Source organism: Onthophagus taurus, chromosome 7, assembly GCF_036711975.1.
Source record: "Onthophagus taurus isolate NC chromosome 7, IU_Otau_3.0, whole genome shotgun sequence".
Taxonomy (NCBI): domain Eukaryota; kingdom Metazoa; phylum Arthropoda; class Insecta; order Coleoptera; family Scarabaeidae; genus Onthophagus; species Onthophagus taurus.
The window spans coordinates 38,906,289-38,925,942 of record NC_091972.1 but is presented as its reverse complement, the minus strand read 5'-3'; the positions used below and the strand labels follow the sequence as shown (position 1 = coordinate 38,925,942).

General features: G+C 30.6%; 2 protein-coding genes and 1 long non-coding RNA gene across 3 annotated transcripts; 1 reads left to right on the top strand and 2 right to left on the bottom strand.

Annotated features, from left to right (window-relative positions):
• Positions 1 to 1,406: 1,406 nt before the first annotated feature.
• Positions 1,407 to 5,793, bottom strand: LOC111415626 (uncharacterized). The gene is made up of 2 exons (XM_071197566.1): positions 5,486 to 5,793; positions 1,407 to 1,848 (listed from the first exon to the last, which is right to left on the bottom strand). Exons 1-2 carry the CDS (start codon positions 5,791 to 5,793, stop codon positions 1,407 to 1,409), a joined length of 750 nt encoding a protein of 249 aa, XP_071053667.1.
• A 3,415-nt stretch (positions 5,794 to 9,208) lies between these two features.
• LOC111421239 (esterase FE4-like) lies at positions 9,209 to 11,102 on the top strand. Its single transcript, XM_023054382.2, has 3 exons — positions 9,209 to 9,435; positions 9,538 to 9,832; positions 9,881 to 11,102. Exons 1-3 carry the CDS (start codon positions 9,301 to 9,303, stop codon positions 11,062 to 11,064), a joined length of 1,614 nt encoding a protein of 537 aa, XP_022910150.2. The 5' UTR covers positions 9,209 to 9,300; the 3' UTR covers positions 11,065 to 11,102.
• A 6,185-nt stretch (positions 11,103 to 17,287) lies between these two features.
• LOC139430782 (uncharacterized) lies at positions 17,288 to 18,255 on the bottom strand. Its single transcript, XR_011641154.1, has 3 exons — positions 18,188 to 18,255; positions 17,458 to 18,136; positions 17,288 to 17,403 (listed from the first exon to the last, which is right to left on the bottom strand). It is a non-coding gene; the product is annotated as an uncharacterized lncRNA (long non-coding RNA).
• Between the last annotated feature and the right edge of the window lie 1,399 nt (positions 18,256 to 19,654).

Here is a 19,654-nt window from a genome sequence, read left to right as displayed (position 1 = left end):
CCAAATTACAGCTTATTTATCAACACATATTGAATATTTATGATTATTTATGGATAAATTATCCAACCTTTGAGAACCTCGTGAAGACGTATGAAGCATGGTACAACATTTTGCAATTAAGATTTTCGCTTTAGAATCGAACGAAGAATAACACTACGTGTAGATTATCCGCCAATTTCTGAACATCCTGTATATTCACACATACGATCTTCTTGCCGTCATGCGAGGTCATGTGACCGCGGCGATCATTTGAAAGAATATTTGACCGGCTCAAACCTGTTGATTTCCGACGAGTGCCTGCAAGTCTGAATTTCATTGTAAAAAAGGCGGCAAAATGAAGCGACAACGAAAATTTTCGTGTGAAAATGATAAAAAGTTAATAGAAACTGTACTTACGTGAATGTACAGAATTATACGATTTTTCAAATAACAAATATTCAGATAGTGTACACAAAGCAGATGTGTGGAGGGACATCGGGGAAAAAATAAAACAAGGTAAGTAAATACTTTTTATATACTATTTATATAAGAGGTTATATTATACAGGTTAGTACGTACAGTGTACTCCGGATATAACGAACCCTCAAGGAACCTGAAAATCGGTTCGTTATAACCGAAGTTCGTTATAAGCAATAATTTAAAAAAATCATGAATTAAATTTATTTAAATTACAATTGACAAAAATCTTGTAATATTAAATTGAATGAAATTAAACAATTTGGGAAGAAAGTAAAGGAAATCAGTAAGAACAAATAGTAAATTATTAAATAGACATTTTCGGGACTATTACGTTCGTTCGTTCGTTATATCCGGAAGTTCGTTATAACCGGCTTACACTATATTTGAAAATAATAAGCATTCGTTGCAAAAAGTAAATAATAATATTCTAATATTAACAACAATAAATATTGCGTGGTAATAGCTTTGTGAAATATTTATGAAAAGTTTTATATCTTTTCCAACTGCCAAGGTACAGATCCCGACTCCGAATTGAGAAAACTTGTAAAATTTTCTCGGACAAAAAATGCTTGTTGTTGAGCGTTGCCACCTTGCTTTTGTAAATTTTCAAGTATACACTGATTTTGTGCATTCACTTGTGTATCGCTTTCAGAGTGTGACAGGTTATTATTTCGCAAATAGTTGTGTAAAATACAGGTAGTTAAAATAATTTGTTCGACATAGTCCGGTTTGGAATGAATAATTCGAAAATAAATTCTGAATCGTTGCGTTAAAATGCCAAACGCATTCTCCACAACACGTCTGGCACGACAGTGACGATAATTAAACACCCTTTTTTCTATGGCATCACATGTTTGGGTTTCTGGGTATGGGCGTAGTAGATTGACTTTCAAGGGAAATGCAGAATCCCCTAATATTACATATGGTGCTCTAATATTTGAATTTGGTTATGTTGTAGGGTTGGCAATATTTAATGTGCCATTGTCTAAACGTTTTCCTAAATGAGAATTAGCAAAAATACCCCCATCGCTATTCTTTCCGTACGACTCAATATCAACAAAAATAAACTTGTAATTAGCATCAACTAAAGCAAGTAAAACAACCGAAAATTTTTTTTTGTAATTAAAGTAATTTGATCCGCTATTTGGAGGAGCCAAGATTTGAACATGTTTACCATCCAATGCTCCTATACAGTTCGGGAAGTTCCAATGCATCCAAAATGTTTTGGCAATATCGTGCCAATCGCTTTCAGTTGGCACTGGAATGCATGTAGCCAATAAATTGTTTACAATTGCTTTACATACTTCATGCACGATAGAATGCACCGTCGAATGGCCAAGGCGATAACTAAATGCTATCGTCTGAAACGAATCTCCGGTGGCAAGAAATCTGTAAGTAAAAGCGAGAATTATTACGCAAATTGTTGCCGTTTTAATATTATAAATTAACGTGATATTTATAAATTGCTTACAACGATTAAAATACTACTTTACGTAACAACACATGGTGGCAGTAATTCATTACCTATATACTTTTATGTTATACCTTTTTTTTACAGATCCACAGATTTGTAAGCAGAGATGGGAATCTCTGCGATCGCAATATCGTAAAATAAAGAGATTAAGAAAAACAAAATCCGGCCAAGCTGCCATAAACACACAAAAGTGGAAATACGAAGATTCACTGCAATTTTTAGAACCGTTTATGTAGGATAAAAAACGAGTAACGTCCTTCGATCGGGGAGCAGATGATAGCAACGATGGCAGCGTGTTGGAAGAGAACGTATCTCAACCATCACATTCTAGCTCCCCTTCTATCCACTACAGACAAGACACAGTTCTATCAGAAAGTTCTACTAACATTAATACTTCAGTACCTACACAAACAACTCCCAAAACAAAACAAAAGAGCACTTTAAAAGTAGCAACCGAGGCGACTACGGCAGCAAGTACTCTTATGAATTTTCTTTTAGAGGAAGAAAAACGAAAACTAAATGAAAATAAAGATGAAATTGATTACTTTTTTGAAACGATGAACAGACGGTTAAAAAATTTTCAGCTGCTGACAAACATACAGCAAAGCAACAAATTTTTACAATTGTTTCAACGCTCGAAAGCAAGTACATCGACCCTCCACCAGTGCAGTCACATCATCAGATTCAGCCGTTTCATGCACATGATAGAATTTCATTTTTGCAACAATCAATGTCATCTCCACAAGTTTCGTGGGTATAAATTAAACAATTTCAGGTTAGGATTTAATACGAAAATGCATATTTAACATTACTTTTAACTTCGTAAAAGAAACGTCAAATCGCAACTTTAAAGTGATTTTTCGGTAAGTAGTACACTTTTCCGCATTTTTTTTTATCATTAACGCCTTTTTTGACTCATTTCCTATCGATATAGCAATTCTCTAATTCTCACTCCTAATCTTGATATATGCCCTATTTTTCTTCTACCTAATCGAACGCGAAGCCGTTGCGTTCACCATATATTATAGTAAAAAATATATTTAAAAGATATACATTACATTACATTACATTACATGGAATACATATCGGGTAGGCGGACCAACCAACCTTGCACCGCGACCCTAAGGATCTATTGTACCCCGATAGATATCATTATCAAATTTCCCGTGCAGTCCAATGTTCTTAACGAACATTAATACCTTGCTCGGCGAAAGGTCATTCAGATCTTTTGAGGAGATAAACTGCGACCCAAAAATCGAGAATCTGATACGGTTAACGGCAGGGCAGTGGCATAAAACATGCTCAACCGTCTCTGCTTCCTCCGCACATAGTCGGCATTCAACATCGTCGGCTAAACCCAACAAGTTGAGGTGTGCTTTTAATCGGCAGTGCCCAGTAAAAACACCCATTAGAACTTTTATGCTACTACGGGCAAGTCCTAAAATATTCCCGGGTCTCATTCCAGGAGAACTGGTCCACAGTAGGCGAAGTCTCTCTTCAGCCCACAGTCCAATCCTATATTTGGCCATCGCAAATGATACACCAACTGCTGGTTCCGGTCCCCCAAACGCTTCAGCGCTGCCATCTCGTGCTAGCTTATCTGCCGCTTCATTGCCAGCAACACCAGAGTGACCCGGGACCCAGATCAGAGAGACTCTGTTATCACAACTCAGTGTGTTTAATGTTCTCTTACAATCATTAACCAGAGCCGACACCGTTTTCACGGCTTGCAGCGCCTGGAGAGCGGCTTGACTGTCTGAGAAGATTCGTACTGTCATGTTCTTCACCCCTCTTTCAAGAAGGATTTTAGCACCCATGTCAATAGCAAATACTTCCGCCTGGAATACAGTACAGTACGTACCCAGGCTGTAGGCTTGCTTAATTCGAGGTGTCTGGCAGTATACTCCTGCTCCTACCCCTTCAGGCGTTTTTGATCCATCTGTGTACAAGCAAATGTCTGCCCGAACCAGAGAATTTTCATTTTCGATCCAGGACTGCCGCTCAGGCAGTACAATCTGGTATCGAGCATTAATCACTGATAGTGATACCGCCAAATCTGACAGCATTGATAGCACAGTATCAGTGCTTATAATGTCTTCCGCAGCCCATTGGTAGGACATGTCGGAACAGTTTTGAGCATATTGCTTAAATCTGTAAATGGTTGTTCTAGCCACTTTCTCTATATGCAAATGCAGAGGAGATAGGCCAAGCAGAACCTCCATTGCTAGAGTTGGCGTTGTGCCTATGGCACCAGAGATTGCCAATCCAGCTACTCGTTGAATTCGTGAAAGTTTACTGATAACTGAAGTCTGTCGGACTTTCCTATACCAGGCTGCTGCTCCGTATGTGATCATAGGTCTAACCACAGTCACATAGAGCCAGTACAGTCTTTCAGGGGTAAGACCCCAACTTTTGCCACAAAGACTGCGACAAGTCCACAAGGATAGTCTAGCTTTGTGCAAAACTCCCTGCAAATGTCCATTCCATGACAGGGTTTTGTCTAGGATTACTCCTAGATATTTGACTTCCTTTGAGAAAGGAATTTCTTCACCTTGGATAGTTGGACGGATTAGTCCATCCAACTTTCGCTTCCTGGTGAAGGGCACAACAATTGTCTTTTGCGGGTTTATTGAGAGGTTCTCTCCCTTACACCAAGCGCAAATGGTATCTAGGGTCACCTGGAGGACTTTAGATATCCTCGGCAAACAGGTTCCTTTGACCATAACGACAATGTCATCAGCATAAGCTTGTATTTCCACACCAACGGCTTCGACTATCGCAATCAGATCGTCAACTAGGAGGGACCAAAGCAGGGGAGATAACACCCCTCCCTGCGGTCAGCCACCTCCCGGCCTGAAGCGTATCGTATCACCGTGGAGTGAAGTAGAAACTATTCTACTATCTAGCATATTGCGAATCCAACCCGCTATAGTTGCTTCCACTCCCCTGTCAAGAGCAGCTCTTTCAAGAGATTGTGGTATTGCGTTGTTGGATACTCTACCAACTAAGTTGTGTAGAGCCAATTCTGCTGATTTTCCCGCTTGATAAGCATACTGGTGGCGACTCAGTGGACCAGATACCAATGGCACCGTACGGATATACCGTTCCAGAACTTTTTCAAGGGTTTTCAGCAGAAATGACGTTAGGCTGATGGGTCGAAAGGCATTAGGAGTAGGGACCGAACGGCCCTACTCCTAATGCCCTAAGGCCCGCTTTGGGTATGTAAGATACCCGTACCTTAGTCCATTCTGCCGGCACATATTTCCAGGCGACACTCGCTCTGAAAATTTTTACCAAAATTGGCAACAACAAAGACCTCCCCTGCTGTAACAAAGCAGGGAAGATATTGTCTTCTCCAGGCGATTTGAACGGCTTAAACGTTTGAATTGCCTGGTCCACGGATGTGTAAGTGACGACTTTTCTAGTCACACTCCAATCCGTATTTGAGGGGCGCTTTGCCTTGCAGGAATAGCCCGCTGTGGCATTATCGGCCCTCATCATCAGGCTTTTAAAAGATATAAGATATATTTGAAAATCAGGCATACTACTTACCTTAAACAAACTGCCAGTTTCTGCATTGGAGATATAGCTTCTCGAAATGTTGTATTTTCCTTTTGAATATCAACTTTAATTACTTGAAGAATGTCATTGAATTCTTTGACTGACATTCTGAAATATTTAATATATTTAATTTGGTCGTCTAAGAGTTCATTATATAACGTGACAAATTCTCCTTCAATATTTCGTCGTTTTAATATGTTATGAACCCACAAACGTTTTCTTTTCCGGACTTTCCTATTTTCTTCTTCCTCTTCATCCAAAATTAGAGCAATTTTTATTAAACTTGATGTTGACAACATTTTTTCACCACGTTTCCAACACCAAACTGACTGCCGGTAGATCACCAGTGTGAATTAATTGAAAATTGACCGGACCGCGACCGACCCGTGACCGGCCCGTGACTTGACCGGTCGTTGATCGATAGTGTGAATAGGCCTTTAGTTGTTCTACTTCTTCATCTACCAGCATCACTAGCCTGTTAGATGAAGGTACCTCACTATCACAGGGTGTCCCAATTTCGATGTCCGCATAGGCTATCTCCGAAACTAAAAGAGATAGAAAAAAAGTAGCTTACATGTCATGATCTGGTTTTTCGAGAAAATGCTAATGCCGAAAACTCAGAACAGCTATCGTCTTTTGTTTTCGCCCTATCGGCAAAAACTGAAAATTTTGCAAAAACGACAATCACGAATATCTCACTTATTATCAAAGATGGAGTATTATAAATAAAACATTATATGGGCAACTTTTTACGAAGAATTCAGTGGCGTAGGTAGAATTTTTTTCCCATCATTTATTTTCGAGATTTTAGATGTAACTTTATTTTTTTAAATGGAAACCATAGTTGGCTATGATTTAAAATAATTTGTTATTTTCTTCTGATAACAAATATATATAGTTTGTGGGTTATATTTCTTATGGTTATTGAATAATTAACAAAAATTCATTTTGTTCTGTCTAAAACTAATGTATGTATTTAAAAGTTAATGTTGCTATGGTGATAACTATACATACTATGATGAAACATAATGTATCAAATAATTGCCAAAGTTTGTATTTAAAAATTCGATAACAACTCTGGCATTATGAGCTGGTACGATGCACCAGCATGTTAAGTGTCAAAGTATAACAAAACTGAATAAAACTTTACAATGAATTTCGAAAATTATGAAAAATGTAACATGATGGAATGCTATATGTTATCAGATAAGTATGCGACGTTAGCCGCAGAATTTTATTTCACAAGATATCCAGAAAGAAGACAACCGCATGTAAGAACCTTCAGCCGGTTAGCAGAAAATTTAATACATATTTGGTCCTTCCCCAAACCACATACAAAAACATACCAAAATGAACTGCAAGAGAAATTGCAACAAGACGTCTGACCCAAAAGCCGCTGCTCCCGAATATGAAAGAAAAATAAGTATAAACCATACAAAGCGGGGCTAACTCCTTATTTACGTGCCGGAGATGTCAATCGAAGATTAGAATTTTGTAGATGATATTTAGAAAAATTAAATAGTCTGCTGTTTGTTCAAAATGTTATCTGGACCGAAGAAGTCTCTGAGTGTTCAAAGAAGCTTGGGGTTCAATGTATGGTGTGCCCTTTTAGATAATAGAATTTTGCCATATAGTATCTACCATAAAAACTTAAACTCAGAGAAATACCTCAATATATTAAGGCAGCATATTGAGCCTTTGGTCGACAATTTGCCACTAAATATATCTCAAATGATATATTTTTAATATGACGGAGCTCCAGCACATAATGCGAGATTTGTTAGTGAATTTTTAAATACTACTACAAACTCAAGGACAGTAGAATCTAACAGGACTGCTACATCCATTGTTGTGACAGCCTACCCGCAAACTACGTCACACCATTTTCCACGCCCAGCTGTTGTTATGGTCTATGCGTTTGCTGTGTGTTTTTAGAGGTTATATATGCGTATTAATGTCTATCATATAACCTCTAAAAACATAGACAGTTACCAGGCGTGGCAAATAGTGTGACGTAGAGTGCTGGTAACCAACCCGTAGTCGACTACAAAAATACAATGGATGTAGCAGTCCTGTTAGATTCTACTGTCTTTGCTACAAACTTTGGCAATAATAAAATTGGAAACAATGCTTTCTCTCAAGGGAAAGCTCATATACAATAGTTTTAGAAAGAACAAAAAAAATTTATACATTATATTCCATCATAGTATGTATGGTTATCACTATAGCAACATTAACTTTTAAATACATACATTAGATTTAGATAGAACAAAATGAATTTTTGTTAATTATTCAATAACTATAAGAAATATACCCCACAAACTATATATATTTGTTATCAGAAGAAAATAACAAATTATTTTAAGTCATAGCCAACTATGATTTCCATTTAAAAAAATAAAGTTACGTCTAAAATCTCGAAAATAAAAGATGAGAAAAAAATTCTACCTACGCCACTGAATTCTTCGTAAAAAGTTGCCCATATAATGTTTTATTTATAATACTCCATCTTTGATAATAAGTGAGATATTCGCGATTGTCGTTTTTGCAAAATTTTCAGTTTTTGCCGATAGGGCGAAAACAAAAGACGATAGCTGTTCGGAGTTTTCGGCATTAGCATTTTCTCGAAAAACGAGATCATGACATGTAAGCTACTTCTTTTCTATCTCTTTTAGTTTCGGAAATAGCCTATGCGGACATCGAAATTGGGACACCCTGCACTAGTAATAACAATGTCACCTTCTTCATCTTCTATGTCTGTCTGTTCAGAATTATCCAACGGGAGATTTTATAATTCAATACAAACTTTTTTAGCCTCAACCAAAAGTTCTTCATGAGTCAAAGCTCTGTTAAAGTACCAAAACGTATCTGTATTCGCTTGGCTTATTTTTAAATCAATCTCAATATTGTACCTGTTATTATCCTGACGGTACATTTACGTACCAAACACAAAATGTAACTTTTTCGGGATAAGAATAAGAAATGTTTGAAAAAATGAAAAAATTCAGCAACACCACTTTTCACCAAACTTCTAATCTCACATCTGGATGAATTTGGGATGAATAAGTTTAAATATACCTAAAAATCCTACAGTGCGGATTGCGTCATTTTAGATACAAACTATGGTTCTTATAACAAAGAACCTTTGTTGTATAGTAGAAAGTACTGACAGGTCTAAATGTCCCGAAAAATAACTACAGTTTAAAATGAGTGTTGAAAACTACCGGTACTTTAAAGTACTGTCGGGACACAAAGAGTTAATTAGCTCAAAACCAAAATATTTTTTGAAAATATGCAACCCATTTAATACATATTATCTAAACTGTATTATAAATCGTTACTTTTATCAATTTGTAAACAAATTTATCTTTAATATACGTTTAACATTAATTATCCAATTAAAAGGCGTTGCATAAAAAATTTCGAAAAAGCTACAAAACATTTCCGTTTTGTAATATTATTTTTAATTTTTCCACTTAATCTCATATTTTATTCGAAACAAAAGTTTGTTCATTTTCAATTCGGTACTAATTGAAAATTATTTGATAGTTCCCGCATAGTAAGATTAGATAGGTAAAAAAAGAAACTATAAGCCAAAGGTTAAACAATTTAATATGATAAGTTGAAAAACACCACAATTATTTTTGAAGATTAAGACTCTATTTTATATTGTAGCTAAGAAGACACTCTTAAAGATATATCGTAATAGAAAAAAGAATTTTAAATAAAACAAACAGTTTTTTAAAGAAATGTCTTATCTAACTTCTGAATGACTAGTAAAAAGTTAATACAGTTTCAAATAGAAAATGGATACAGTTCTAGTTAAAGTAAAACATGGAGAGTTACGTGGAAAACTTCAGAAAAATTATAAAAACGGAAGTTTCTATAGCTTCTTTGGAATTCCATATGCTACACCTCCGGTCGGAAATTTAAGATTTAAGGTAAATTTAAGATAAAAATTGATAAATTCTTATTATTATTATTTTTATTATTGTGTGCTAGTTGAGTTGCATATTTTTATTCATTTTATTTTATTGATTTAGCCTCCTCAACCTCTTAAACCATGGAAAGGAATTTTAGATGTAACTGAAGAAAAAGAAGGATGTATTGCACCTAATATGTACACCAGAAAATTAGAAGGAAGTGAAGATTGTTTACATCTAAATGTTTATACTCCAGAAGTTAATACTGGAAATATAAAGTTAAAACCAGTTATAGTTTTCATCCATGGTGGAGCTTTTTTAATAGGAAATACAAAAACTGAAATTTACGGCCCAGAATTTTTATTAACTGAAGATGTAGTTCTTGTATTAATTTCTTATAGGCTCGGAGCTTTCGGTATTAAACTTTAAAAAGATTTTACATTTCTTCATTATTTTTTTATAGGTTGGTCATGTCTTCAAGATGGTTCTTTAGGAATCCCTGGTAATCAAGGACTTCGAGACGTCATCATGGGTTTAAATTGGGTTCAACAAAATATCGAATCATTTTCGGGCAATCCACGCAACGTAACGTTGTTCGGAGAAAGTACGGGAGCTTTTCTCGCCCATATTCTTATGTTTGTACCAGCTTGCGAAGGACTTTTCCACAAAATAATTCTTCACAGCACATCGGCTCTTCTTCATTGGTCGTTCGGTCAAAGCGATTCCATGAAACAATTGGCAAAGAAATTGGGTTTCTCTTCAGAAAATGATAAAGATATTTTAGAATTTTTACAGAAACAACCGATGGAGAAAATTATCGAAGGACAAATGATGTTTAGAGGTTCCATAGTTTCGAATAACGAAAGACCGTTTTATCCAATCTTAGAAAATGATGATAATATAGAAGAAAAAACAATTTTTGGGGATTGTAACAAACGCATAATGAAGGGTGAATACATAAAAGTACCGATGATTATTGGATACACATCAGATGAAGGGATAATTTTTGATTCAACCATAAGAAAAATATTAAAACGAACTGAAAATCCGATTACACTAAGAGATTTTGAAGATATGATTCCATTTAAATCAGATTTTAAAAGAGGAAGTCCAGAATCGTTAAAAATCGCCGAAAAAGCGAAAATTTTTTATTTTAACCAACGAAACCCAACGTACCCAAAAGATCGTAAACAATTTTATAGAATGTACACAGATAATATTACTTCTCTTATTCAGAACACGGCAAGAAGGCATTTAGAAACATTACAAAATCCGATTTACTTTTTTAAATTCGCCTTCGACGGGCAATTAAACTTATATAAAAAACTACAAGGTGTCGAGTTTCCCGGAGCTTCTCATTCGGATGAATTGTGTTATTTGTTTAAGATGTCTAAAAATCCACCGGTTGAACAAAACAGTTACGAAGATATAACCATTCAAAGAATGGTTAAGTTGTGGACGAATTTTGCCAGGAATGGAAATCCGAATAATCTTGAACTAATTAAGGTTGAATGGAAACCAATTGAGCAAGATAAGATGCATTTTCTTAATATTGGAGATGAATTAACTGTTGGGATTGATCCTGATAAAGAAGGGGTTGAGTTTTGGAGAGAAATGTTTAACCTGAAACCAAAATCGAAACTGTAATTTTTTAAGAGGGCATTAATAAAGAAATATTAAACGAATACAGTATTTTCTTTAGAGAATTAAAAGTCTCATCAAATATTTATAGTAATTTACACATATTTTCTCATAGAACGATATATTAAGAACATTTTCGAACTGTTCTTTAATTGTAATTCAACATCAAGAAGATGTCCCTATATGAATTCCATCGTTATTGTAGATTCCGTTTCAATAACAGTTTTTCATATATCGTCAATAATAGATTTTAAAGTTAATTTAATATATATCATTTAAAAGAGAAAACTTTGAGCTTTAATTTAAAATAAATCTCGTTTCTTAGTCTTCATAAATAAGTTCTCCATGAACTTTTAATTTGTCATCTTTTTTTAAATTTTTGAATTACGTAAGCTTCAACTTAATTTTTTTTTTCTCCAAATTTCTGTAATCTAACACTACGATTATTATACATGGTTTGAAAGAGGACACTTTTAGCTTTAATTTAAGATACATCTCATTCACTAATTTTCATAAACACCGCTTCCAGGCTTTTTTAAATTTTTATGATTTTTGACATTTTTAGGTTAAGCAAAAATGACGCTTTTACTTCAACACTTCTTTTCTAAACATTTTCTTAAATCAACCTAATATTTATTATATATCATTTAAAAGAGAAAACTTTGAGCTTTAATTTAAAATAAATCTCGTTTCTTACTCTTCATAAATAAGTTCTCCATGAATTTTTAATTTTTCATCTTTTTTAAAATTTTTGAATTAAGTAAGCTTCAACTTAATTCTTTTTTTCTCAAAATTTTTGTAATTTAACACTACGATTATTATATATGGTTTGAAAGAGGACACTTTCAGCTTTAATTTAAGATAAATCTCATTTCTTAATTTTCATAAAGACCGCATCCAGGATTTTTTTAATTTTTATGATTTTTGACATTTTTAGGTTAAACAAAAATGGTGCTTTTACTTCAACACATCTTTTCTAAACATTTTCTTAAATTAACCTAATATTTATTATATATCATTTAAAAGAGAAAACTTTGAGCTTTAATTTAAAATAAATCTCGTTTCTTAGTCTTCTTAAATAAGTTCTCCGTGAATTTTTAATTTTTCATCTTTTTTAAAATTTTTGAATTACGTAAGCTTCAACTTAATTCTTTTTTTCTCAAAATTTTTGTAATTTAACACTCCGATTATTATACATGGTTTGAAAGAGGACACTTTCAGCTTTAATTTAAGATAAATCTCATTCCTTAATTTTCATAAATATCGCTTTCAGGATTTTTATAATTTTAAAAATTTTTGTCATTTTTAGGTTAAGCAAAAATGTTGCTTTTATTTCAACACTTATTTTCTCTACATTTTCATAAATTATCCTAATATTTATTATATATCATTGAAAAGAGAAAACTTTGAGCTTTAATTTAAAATAAATCTCGTTTCTTAGTCTTCATAAATAAGTTCTCCATGAATTTTTAATTTTTCATCTTTTTTAAAATTTTTGAATTACGTTAGCTTTAACTTAATTCTTTCTTTCTCCAAATTTTTGTAATCTAACACTACGATTATTATACATGGTTTGAAAGAGGACACTTTCAGCTTTAATTTATGATAAATCTCATTCGTTAATTATCATAAACACCACTTCCAAGCTTTTTTAATTTTTATGATTTTTGACATTTTTACGTTAAGCAAAAATGGTGCTTTTATTTCAACATTTCTTTTCTCCACATTTTCTTAAATCAACCTAATATTTATTATATATCATTTAAAAGAGAAAACTCTGAGCTTTAATTTAAAATAAATCTTGCTTCTTACTCTTCATAAATAAGTTCTCCATGAATTTTTAATTTTTCATCTTTTTTAAAATTTTTGAATTGCGTTAGCTTTAACTTAATTCTTTCTTTCTCCAAATTTTTGTAATCTAACACTACGATTATTATACATGGTTTGAAAGAGGACACTTTCAGCTTTAATTTAAGATAAATCTCATTCCTTAATTTTCATAAACACCGCTTCCAGGATTTTTTTAATTTTTAAAATTTTTGTAATTTTTAGGTTAAGCAAAAATGGTGCTTTTATTTCAACATTTATTTTCTCTACATTTTCATAAATTAACCTAATGTTTATTATATATCATTTAAAAGAGAAAACATTGAGTTTTAATTTAAAAGAAACCTCGTTTCTTAGTCTGCATAAATAAGTTCTACTTGAATTTTTAATTTTTCATATTTTTCAACATTTTTAAACTACGTAAGCTTCAACTTAATTCTTTTTTTCTCCAAATTTTTGTAATCCAACACTACGATTATTATACATGGTTTGAAAGAGCACACTTTCAGCTTTAATTTAAGATAAATCTCATTCCTTAATTTTCATAAACACCGCTTCCAGAATTTTTTTAATTTTTAAAATTTTTGTCATTTTTAGATTAAGCAAAAATGGTGCTTTTATTTCAACATTTATTTTCTCTACATTTTCATAAATTAACCTAATGTTTATTATATATCATTTAAAAGAGAAAACTTTGAGTTTTAATTTAAAATAAACCTCGTTTCTTAGTCTGCATATATAAGTTCTCCATACATTTTTGAATTTTCATCTATTTGACATTTTTGAATTACTTAAGCTTTAACTTAATTCTCTTTTACTCCATATTTTTGTAATGTAAAACTACGATTATTATACATGGTTTGAAAGAGGACACTTTCAGCTTTAATGTAAGATAAATCTCATTCCTTAATTTTCATAAACACCGCTTCCAGGTCTTTTTAAATTTTTATGATTTTTGACATTTTTAGGTTTAGCGAAAATGGTGCTTTACTTCAACATTTACTTTCTCTACATTTTCTTAAATAAACCTAATATTTATTATATATCACTTAAAAAAGAAAACTTTGAGCTTTAATTTAAAATAAATCTCGTTTCTTAGTCTTCTTAAATAAGTTCTCCGTGAATTTTTAATTTTCCATCTCTTTTAAAATTTTTGAATTACATAAGCTTCAACTTAATTCTTTTTTTCTCAAAATTTTTGTAATTTAACACTACGATTATTATACATGGTTTGAAAGAGGACAGTTTCAGCTTTAATTTAAGATAAATCTCATTCCTTAATTTTCATAAACACCGCTTCCAGGATTTTTTTAATTTTTAAAATTTTTGTCTTTTTTAGGTTAAGCAAAAATGGTGCTTATTTCAACATTTATTTTTTCTACATTTTCATAAATTAACCTAATATTTATTATATATCATTTAAAAGAGAAAACTTTGAGCTTTAATTTACAATAAATCGCGTTTCTTAGTCTTCATAAATAAGTTCTCCATAAATTTTTAATTTTTCATCTTTTTTAAAATTTTTGAATTACGTAAGCTTCAACTTAATTCTTTTTTTCTCCAAATTTTTGTAATCTAACACTACGATTTTTATACATGGTTTGAAAGAGGACACTTTCAGCTTTAATTTAAGATAAATCTCATTCGTTAATTTTCATAAACACCGCTTCCAGGATTTTTTAATTTTTAAAATTTTTGTCATTTTTAGGTTAAGCAAAAATGGTGCTTTTATTTCAACATTTATTTACTCTACATTTTCATAAATTAACCTAATATTTATTATATATCATTTAAAAGAGAAAACTTTCAGCTTTAATTTACAATAAATCACGTTTCTTAGTCTTCATAAATAAGTTCTCCATGAATTTTTAATTTTTCATCTTTTTTAAAATTTTAGAATTACGTAAGCTTCAACTTAATTCTTTTCTTCTCCAAATTTTTGTAATCTAACACTACGATTATTATACATGGTTTGAAAGAGGACACTTTTAGCTTTAATTTAAGATACATCTCATTCCCTAATTTTCATAAACACCGCTTCTAGGATTTTTTTAATTTTTATGATTTTTGACATTTTTAGGTTAAGCGAAAATGGTGCTTTTACTTCAACATTTCTTTTCTCCACATTTTCTTATATCAACCTAATATTTATTATATATCATTTAAAAGAGAAAACTTTGAGCTTTAATTTACAATAAATCACGTTTCTTAGTCTTCATAAATAAGTTCTCCATGAATTTTTAATTATTCAACTTTTTTAAAATTTTTGAATTACGTAAGCTTCAACTTAATTCTTTTTTTCTCAACATTTTTGTAATCTAACACTACGATTATTATACATGGCTTGAAAGAGGACACTTTCAGCTTTAATTTAAGATAAATCTCATTCCTTAATTTTCATAAACACCGCTTCCGGGATTTTTTAATTTTTAAAATTTTTGTCATTTTTAGGTTAAGCAAAAATGGTGCTTATTTCAACATTTATTTTCTCTACATTTTCATAAATTAACCTAATATTTATTATATATCATTTAAAAGAGAAAACTTTGAGCTTTAATTTAAAATAAATCTCGATTCTTAGTCTTCATAAATAAATTCTCCATGAATTTTTAATTTTTCATCTTTTTTAAAATTTTTGAATTAAGTAAGCTTCAACTTAATTCTTTTTTTCTCAAAATTTTTGTAATTTAACACTACGATTATTATATATGGTTTGAAAGAGGACACTTTCAGCTTTAATTTAAGATAAATCTCATTTCTTAATTTTCATAAACACCGCATCCAGGATTTTTTTAATTTTTATGATTTTTGACATTTTTAGGTTAAGCAAAAATGGTGCTTTTACTTCAACACTTCTTTTCTAAACATTTTTTTATATCAACCTAATATTTATTATATATCATTTAAAAGAGAAAACTTTGAGCTTTAATTTAAAATAAATCTCGATTCTTAGTCTTCATAAATAAGTTCTCCATGAATTTTTAATTTTTCATCTTTTTTAAAATTTTTGAATTAAGTAAGCTTCAACTTAATTCTTTTTTTCTCAAAATTTTTGTAATTTAACACTACGATTATTATATATGGTTTGGAAGAGGACACTTTCAGCTTTAATTTAAGATAAATCTCATTTCTTAATTTTCATAAACACCGCATCCAGGATTTTTTTAATTTTTATGATTTTTGACATTTTTAGGTTAAGCAAAAATGGTGCTTTTACTTCAACACTTCTTTTCTAAACATTTTTTTAAATCAACCTAATATTTATTATATATCATTTAAAAGAGAAAACTTTGAGCTTTAATTTAAAATAAATCTCGTTTCTTAGTCGTCATAAATAAGTTCTCCATGAATTTTTAATTTTTCATCTTTTTCAAAATTTTTGAATTACGTAATCTTCAACTTATTCTTTTTTTCTCCAAATTTTTGTAATCTAACACTACGATTATTATACATGGTTTGAAAGAGGACAGTTTTAGCTTTAATTTAAGTTAAACTCATTCCTTAATTTTCATAAACACCGCTTCCAGGATTTTTTAATTTTTATGATTTTTGTCATTTTTAGGTTAAGCAAAAATGGTGCTTTTATTTCAACATTTATTTTCTCTACATTTTCATAAATTAACCTAATATTTATTATATACCATTTAAAAGAAGAAATTTTGAGCTTTAATTTAAAATAAATGTCGTTTCATAAATAAGTTCTCCATAAATTTTATTATTATTACTTTATTACGTAAGCTTTAACTTAATTCTTTCTTTCTCCAAAATTTTGTAATCTAACACTACGATTATTCTACATAGTTTGAAAGAGGACACTTTCAGACCTCATAAAATTATGCAACGATTTACAGAAACACTCTGTAGTATCCTAGTAAAGTTTCTCGATTAAAATTTGTACCACCCTATATACGAAGGAATCTTGATGCAGATCGAGTAAGACTTTTAATAATTTATTAACGTAGTAATTGAGTTAATTTAGTAATGTGGATTGAGTGTTTACGATAATAATCCCTTTCTTTTAAAATTTCGAAACCGAAATTTTTTTATTGATTTATTTATTTTGTCAAGATAAAGATTTTATTTGCCGGGAACCTACTGACCTACATTTTTCTCTTTCCTTATCAATTTTATTATTGATCTCCGATTAAAATTCCTTACATATATATCTGAAAGAATACACAATTTTAATCTCTTTTTTATTTTCCTTAAAAATAAATAAAATAAATCAAAAGCTTTTAGGTACTTCAAAAACATTTTACTCTCTTCCCATGTTAGATCAGCAATACTAATCTCACAATTAGTAATTTCACCAACAAGATAGAAACTATGACGGTCACAATCATTTCCTAGTTAAACAACAATAAAGAACTAAACATTATTTCAAGAAAATTTTATTAAACTCAATCGATATTAATAATTATGTTATAAAAAACACTAAAATCTAATTAAAAGGATGTGTTTATTATTCAACTTCTTTGCTGGAAATTTCCGTAGTAGTTATAACATTCTCTTCAACATCTAGAAAACAAACAAAAATTAAAACATAATTTTATTATCAAAAAAATAACTAACCTAGGGAATTACTGAAAGTTTCTTCGACACCTTCATTTCTCTTCTTATTAAAAATCCCATAGTTATAATACCAATTATATAGCTCTTCACACCATTTAACTCGTTGATAATAAGAATAATAACAATATTGATAATTATAATCGTAACAATTATTATCATACAACGACTGCGCAACACAACTTCTTATAAAATAATTATAATAATATCCCAAATAATTATTGTATCTAATATTATCCTCACAAATTTTTCCACATCTTTTTTCAATCGATAAATTACAACGTTTCGGATGAAACTTTTCACATTTTGGTATTAAAATTTTACAGCAAATAGCTCGTTTTTGCGGAACAATCAAAATATCATTATTAATGAATGAATTCACAGAAGTTGTTTGATTAATTTTGTTATTATTATTAATAAGATTTGCAATATCCAAAGTTGTCGTTATTTTACTCGATTCCTTATCATAAACATGAACATCTTCAACACAATCATTTTCGCAAGAATTAAAACAACCTGATCGTTTCAAACGTTTTTTTAAACAAGTTTCTTGTAAATTAGTCGCGAACCGTCTGCAGTACTTTTTAGCAAAATCATTTATTTCCGTGCAATTTTTATTTGAACTGATCAAATTTAAGTTGTAAAAAAGAAATAGTAATAAAAATGTAGTGCTAAAGTACATCTATAACAACGAAATTTTTGTAATTAATAACTTAATTAATGATTTTTTTACCTTTATAATATTAAGACGCTTCAGGTTCACTTAATAAAAAGACTGTGAGGTTCCATTGATTCGCCAAGGAATTTATGGTATGGTTTAATCGGTTTTTTTGCTTAGTTAACATTTTCCGGTCAGTTACATTTGAAAAAGCACAAGAGTTACTGTGTGAAATAACTAGAGTAGAAATTACGACGGACAAATATTATTACGAACGTCAACCTAATTCAATAAAGCTTTTAATATCTTATACGATTATTGATTTTCATTAATATTTATTGGTTTGTTTTGTTATTTGATTTTTATTAAAATATTTTATGAATAAAAATTATGTTAAGTTTTATTGCTTGATGATAAGGACTTGGAACTTTATTGGTGTATCGTGGGATATCATCTGAAAATAATGAGTAAAAATGGATGTTCTTTAAATGCAAATAGGAAGTGTATTGTTGTCCAAACTTTATTGTTATAAGTTTATAGAATATAGTACATTTGCTTCACATATTCGTTATTTGCTACAAATCCACCCTTTCTATTCGTTGAGAAAACACCATACGTTTAAAGTAGGATAAAGTAAGGTAGAGTTTAGAAACTTGGACTCTTTGGACATGAAAAAGTCATAATCCACGCTTATTTCATATTTATCTATCACCCGTTCCTAGTGATATAACATAAATCAGAAAATGTCAAAATTGGGCGATTTTTCTTCTAATAAAATCAACTAGATATAACGTAAGTACTAAAACTGATAGAGAAAGACTTTGTGAATAAAAAATATTCGTATTACATCAAGGAATCATAATTCATAATTATTTCATATTTATCTATCACCAGTTTCTAGTGATATAGTATAAATCACAAAATGTCTAAATTGGACGATTTTTCTTAATAAAATCAACTAGATATAACGTAAGTACTAAAACTGATAAAGAAAGACTTTGTGAATAAAAAATATTCGTATTACATCAAGAAAGCATAATCCATAATTATTTCATATTTATCTATCACCAGTTTCTAGTGATATAGTACAAATCACAAAATGTCTAAATTAGACGATTTTTCTTAATAAAATCAACTAGATATAACCTACGTACTAAAACTGATGGAGAAAGACGTTATGAATAAAAAATATTCGTAATATATCAAGAAATCATAATCCAAAGTTATTCCGTATTTATTTATCACCAGTTTCTACTGATATAGCATAAATCACAAAATGTCCAAATTGAACGTATTTTCTTAATAAAATCAGCTATAACTTAAACACTAAAACTGATGGAGAAAGACGATATGAATAAAAAATATTCCTAATGCACCAAGAAATCATAATCCATACTTCTTTCATTTTTATCTATCATCAATTTCTAGTGATATAGCATAAATGAGAAAATGTCAAAATTGGGCGATTTTTCTTAATAAAATCAACTAGATATAACGTAAGTAGTAAAACTGACAAAGAAAGACTTTGTGAATAAAAAATAT